The sequence below is a fragment of the Eleginops maclovinus genome, chromosome 3 (assembly GCF_036324505.1).
Source record: "Eleginops maclovinus isolate JMC-PN-2008 ecotype Puerto Natales chromosome 3, JC_Emac_rtc_rv5, whole genome shotgun sequence".
Lineage (NCBI taxonomy): Eukaryota > Metazoa > Chordata > Actinopteri > Perciformes > Eleginopidae > Eleginops > Eleginops maclovinus.
The window spans coordinates 395001-400043 of NC_086351.1; the positions used below are offsets into that span (position 1 = coordinate 395001).

General features: G+C 48.0%; 1 protein-coding gene across 2 annotated transcripts in view; it reads left to right on the top strand.

The window, feature by feature from the left end:
• LOC134862234 (collagen alpha-6(VI) chain-like) overlaps positions 1 to 4835 on the top strand; it is a 37514-nt gene extending 32679 nt beyond the window's left edge. Inside the window, exons 35-40 of one of the 2 annotated variants that reach the window (XM_063880005.1) lie at positions 1541 to 1631; positions 1776 to 2089; positions 2321 to 2657; positions 3017 to 3104; positions 3468 to 3598; positions 4179 to 4835. In XM_063880005.1, the coding sequence (XP_063736075.1) occupies positions 1541 to 1631; positions 1776 to 2089; positions 2321 to 2657; positions 3017 to 3104; positions 3468 to 3598; positions 4179 to 4402 (1185 nt within the window). In that variant the 3' untranslated portion in view covers positions 4403 to 4835. Of the gene's footprint in view, positions 1 to 1540; positions 1632 to 1775; positions 2090 to 2320; positions 2658 to 3016; positions 3231 to 3333; positions 3387 to 3467; positions 3599 to 4178 lie in introns of those variants that run through there. The other variant, XR_010165478.1, reaches the window with a different exon arrangement.
• The last annotated feature ends 208 nt before the right edge of the window (positions 4836 to 5043 follow it).

A 5043-nucleotide genomic window follows, 5' to 3' on the forward strand; every position in this document is an offset into this window, starting at 1 on the left:
CCTTTAGTGTTTACTTCCTGTCTGTCTTCTTCTGCTGTTCCCTTTAGTGTTTACTTCCTGTCTGTCTTCTTCTGCTGTTCCCTTTAGTGTTGACTTCCTGTCTGTCTTTTTCTGCTGTTCCCATTAGTGTTTACTTCCTGTCTGTCTTCTTCTGCTGTTCCCTTTAGTGTTTACTTCCTGTCTGTCTTCTTCTGCTGTTCCCTTTAGTGTTGACTTCCTGTCTGTCTTCTTCTGCTGTTCCCATTAGTGTTTACTTCCTGTCTGTCTTCTTCTGCTGTTCCCTTTAGTGTTGACTTCCTGTCTGTCTTTTTCTGCTGTTCCCTTTAGTGTTTACTTCCTGTCTGTCTTCTTCTGCTGTTCCCTTTAGTGTTGAGTTCCTGTCTGTCTTCTTCTGCTGTTCCCTTTAGTGTTTACTTCCTGTCTGTCTTCTTCTGCTGTTCCCTTTAGTGTTTACTTCCTGTCTGTCTTCTTCTGCTGTTCCCTTTAGTGTTGAGTTCCTGTCTGTCTTCTTCTGCTGTTCCCTTTAGTGTTTACTTCCTGTCTGTCTTCTTCTGCTGTTCCCTTTAGTGTTTACTTCCTGTCTGTCTTCTCCTGCTGTTCCCTTTAGTGTTTACTTCCTGTCTGTCTTCTTCTGCTGTTCCCTTTAGTGTTGACTTCCTGTCTGTCTTCTTCTGCTATTCCCTTTAGTGTTGAGTTCCTGTCTGTCTTCTTCTGCTGTTCCGTTTAGTGTTTACTTCCTGTCTGTCTTCTCCTGCTGTTCCCTTTAGTGTTTACTTCCTGTCTGTCTTCTTCTGCTGTTCCCTTTAGTGTTTACTTCCTGTCTGTCTTCTCCTGCTGTTCCCTTTAGTGTTTACTTCCTGTCTGTCTTCTTCTGCTGTTCCCTTTAGTGTTTACTTCCTGTCTGTCTTCTTCTGCTGTTCCCTTTAGTGTTTACTTCCTGTCTGTCTTCTTCTGCTGTTCCCTTTAGTGTTTACTTCCTGTCTGTCTTCTTCTGCTGTTCCCTTTAGTGTTGACTTCCTGTCTGTCTTCTCCTGCTGTTCCCTTTAGTGTTGACTTCCTGTCTGTCTTCTCCTGCTGTTCCCTTTAGTGTTTACTTCCTGTCTGTCTTCTCCTGCTGTTCCCTTTAGTGTTTACTTCCTGTCTGTCTTCTCCTGCTGTTCCCTTTAGTGTTCACTTCCTGTCTGTCTTTAAACCTCTTCTCTCCAGTGATCTTCCTCAGCAACGGTCATTATTTTGCTTCGCAGCGGTGTGTTATCGAGTATTAACAACCTCTGAAGTTTACAAATTGACCAATCAGAAGAGAGTATTCAACCAAGCCGTGTGATATAAAGTAAGTGTTGAAGCGACAGAATCCCAACAGCTGTTATCATGGCCGACACTTAGAGACTTCTGGGTCTCTGAAACACAGTCCTGTATTCCAGCTCCCGTTGCTCCTCCTCTACGCCTCAGACGAGCTCCACCGCCCACAGACTCCTGAGCGTTAGGAAAACTGTCGCTGTTCAGATTTGACCTCTCTAAGAGCTGCTGTTTTTGACCCCAGGTGGACGAATCCGGGGCCTCCATTTTCACGCTGCTGGGGAGGGACCCGGCCCCCGACCTGATGAAGGTCAAGAACTGCGCCATCTGTTACGGTACGCAGCCACTGCTCTCCTGTTCGTTGTCTTTAAGCAAAGCAAAGCTCTCGGGTATACACAGGAGCGTCTCTGTGGGTTGATGTCAGCCCACACGGGTCCGGCTCCCCGCTGAGAGGAATGTTGTTTGTGGTGTTTCCTCAGACCCGTGCCAGCGTTCGCAGCAGTGCTCCTTCATCCAGGACCCGGTGCCGCCTCAGGAGGCGGATGTGGACCTGGTTCTGGTGGTGGACAGCTCCAGGGAGGTGCAGGCTGACGAGTATGCCGGCATGCAGCAGCTGCTGGGCTCCGTGGTGGAGCAGCTGGCCGTGACCCCCACGCCCCGCAGGACCAGCCCAGGGGCCCGCTTGGCCGTCGTCCAGCAGAGCGGCACCCGGACCCCCAAGGTGGAGTTTGGGTTTGGGACCTTCCAGACCTCCGCCCTGATGAGGAGGCACCTGATGAACATGACGCAGCAGGTACACCGTCCCTGATCCTCAGATTACGTTAGGAGCAATACATGTTGGGTCATATTAGAGTGTGTTTGTGAAGAGTACCGGACTTTTTAGTATTTGATTAAAAAACACTTTTCTGGAATCAGAACAATATGAAATAAAACTCTTTCAGTTCGACTCGAAGCCATTTACCCCAACAGAACCACAGTCAGTGACTCTGTTCTTCTGTCCTCCACATGAACGGGGACTCTGCAGGGCAGCTCCTCGGCGCTGGGCTTCACTCTGGACTTCGCCCTGAAGGAGCTGTTCCCGAAGGCAGTGCAGCCCGGCAGGAAGAGGGCGGTGCTGACCGTGGTGGGAACCAGCACGGCCCTCGAGGACCGGGCCAAGCTCAACTACGTCTCCCAGAAGGCCAAGTGCGAGGGGGTGGCGGTGTTCGTGGTGACGGTGGGCGAGCGCTACGACCGCAGGCAGGTGGAGGAGTTGGCGGGGGGGCCGGTCCTGCAGCACCTGGTCCACCTGGACAGACTGAAGGCCGAGGAGCAGGGCTACACCCAGCGCTTCTTCAGGGTCTTCCTCTCCGCTCTCACCAGTAAGAACACACACTCTACACACACCCGGGGTTTAAAAAAAGAGGCATCATTTTAGGCCAGTGGAGGGGGGCTTTATTCAGAGAACAACTCTCAGATTAGATTTAGTGGTTTTACCGGAAGAGCATCCTGATCCATATCTCAGATTGAAGTGCAACATTTACTAGATTTCGGTCCTTTTCTTTAAACTTCAGGTTCATTTAATACATTATCTGCTATTTATATCAGAGATCAAACGGGTAAATGTTCTTCTATTCTGGATGATCTGTGCAACACAAACAGAGGAATGTGCGCAGTTGACAGCATGGAGTATTTTATCGCTTCAGTAACAAGCTCTATGGTATTTGTGTTGTTTTTCCAGAGGGCGTGGTAACGTATCCTCCTCCGTCTCCAACCTGCAGCCAGCTGGCCGACCCGGCGGAGGCACCAAAGCAGGACATATACAATGGGTAAAAAGACTCACACACAACCATACAGCTGCAGAAAGTGGCCAAACTCAAGTAAAGTACTTCAAAACATACGGAATTTTACTGTGAATCATCGAGTTTTGTTCAGCAGAAGTGAAAGGTAATCAGGTACGTTTCAGATGATGTTGATACGTCTTTCACAGACCTGCAGTCTTTGAGCAGTTTTGACTTGAAGGCGGAGCACAAACACTTGTACCATGTTGTATTGCAGTACTGCGGATACAGTGAGAAGTACAGATGTAAAAATCTAAAGAAGAAGTGGTCTTATCGGCCCGAAGGAGCTCAGGCGGCGGAGAAAGTCAATTTAAGTGAAATCTGAAAACTTGTTCCATCATGGCTGTCCAGTCAGGGCTCTGCGGAGATCGGAGACAAGCTTGTGGAGATGTTTGAGGATCCAACGGGAGGATGGACTCAGAGCAGACAGCCGGACGGCGAAGACACTTGGATCACAGGAGACTCGGGAGCTGACATCAGAGGTAGCTGCACACAGCCCTCTGCACAACACAGAGTGTAAAGGTGTTTAAGGGTTAGCAAAACATGGCCGATGGGGACGAGTGGTTTTTGAATCCCATTTCTGACATTTTCAGCATCAACAATGGCCGCTTCAACCAGAAAGTGATCATATCTGTCCTCTCTGTGGGCTGATTCTGACCACCATGAGCAGTGTTGAGACCATTGGACACAGAGAGACCATTATTACCTCTACTGGGGACAATTCATCTGTCCAATCCAGATCACCCAGAGTCCACTCACGCAGAATCAACCAAAAATGAATTCAAATCAGTCCACAGGGACTACAGATATCACCTCTGGTTAAAACTGTAATTTTTCATCCTGAAATGTCAGCCCCCAAAACCCCCAAAGCCGCTCCTAAACTGTCCAAATCGGTCAAGCCAATTTTTGTCCACATAAGCTATGACGCTAATTAAAGCAACTTATGCTAATTGTGTAAATTGCCCAGCATTCCCAGCAGAACTCTAGGATCTGCTTTATTCTAAGTCTTAAAACAAAAACATGAAGTTATAACCAAATCTGTCTTCCTCGTCTCTCCTCCAGACGTCTGTCTCCTCCCGAAGGCCCCCGGCAGCTGCCAGGACTTCACCCTGAAGTGGTTCTTCAACAGACAGCTGAAGAGATGCTCTCGCTTCAGGTACGGAGGCTGCGACGGCAACGGAAACCGCTTCGAGACGCAGACGGACTGTGAGAAACTCTGTCTGACTACGAAGAGTCTGTCAGGACCAGGAGGACGAGGAGGAGGGGGAGGGCGCAGGAACGGCTGAAGAAACCCACCGTGGAATCAGGAATATCTTTAACCTGCAAAACACATCAGACATCTCAGTGAAACGTTTTTGAGTTGTGAGAAAAAACTGTGTTCAGAGACTTTCAGGGGAAGCAAATACCATTTACATGAACCAAGAACCTTTAGAACCAACTACGGGGGAGGAGAACCGCTGAAGGAAGGATCGGGCCGCTTTGAATATCAGATGTGTGTCTTGTATGTTGTACGTCTCTTGTCTGATTTCTTTGTATTGTTGATGGTACCTTAAACAAAGGAAGCAGCTCTGCTCACCCTGTGGTACATGTATAACGACCATGGAGGATTCTGTTCTTTTCCTGTGTGCTGGTGCCCCCTGCTGCCACAAGGGAGGAAGGAACATCTGTCTGATCTGAGGCAAATACTGTATTTAACCATCAATAAAACCTGGAACATGAGGCTGGGTTTTATTTCATATCGCCTTAACCTTCATCTTAAAGGAAACCCTGTTTAACTTTTATTGTGGACTCTGTTAACTGACAAACATCAGATGAAGGAACAAAGAACAATATTTCCAGGGATGAAATTAAAGAATGTAATTACGAGTCATCAGTAAAGTACCACGATATTAAAGTATTGTATCCTGATTACTTTAATATCATAGTA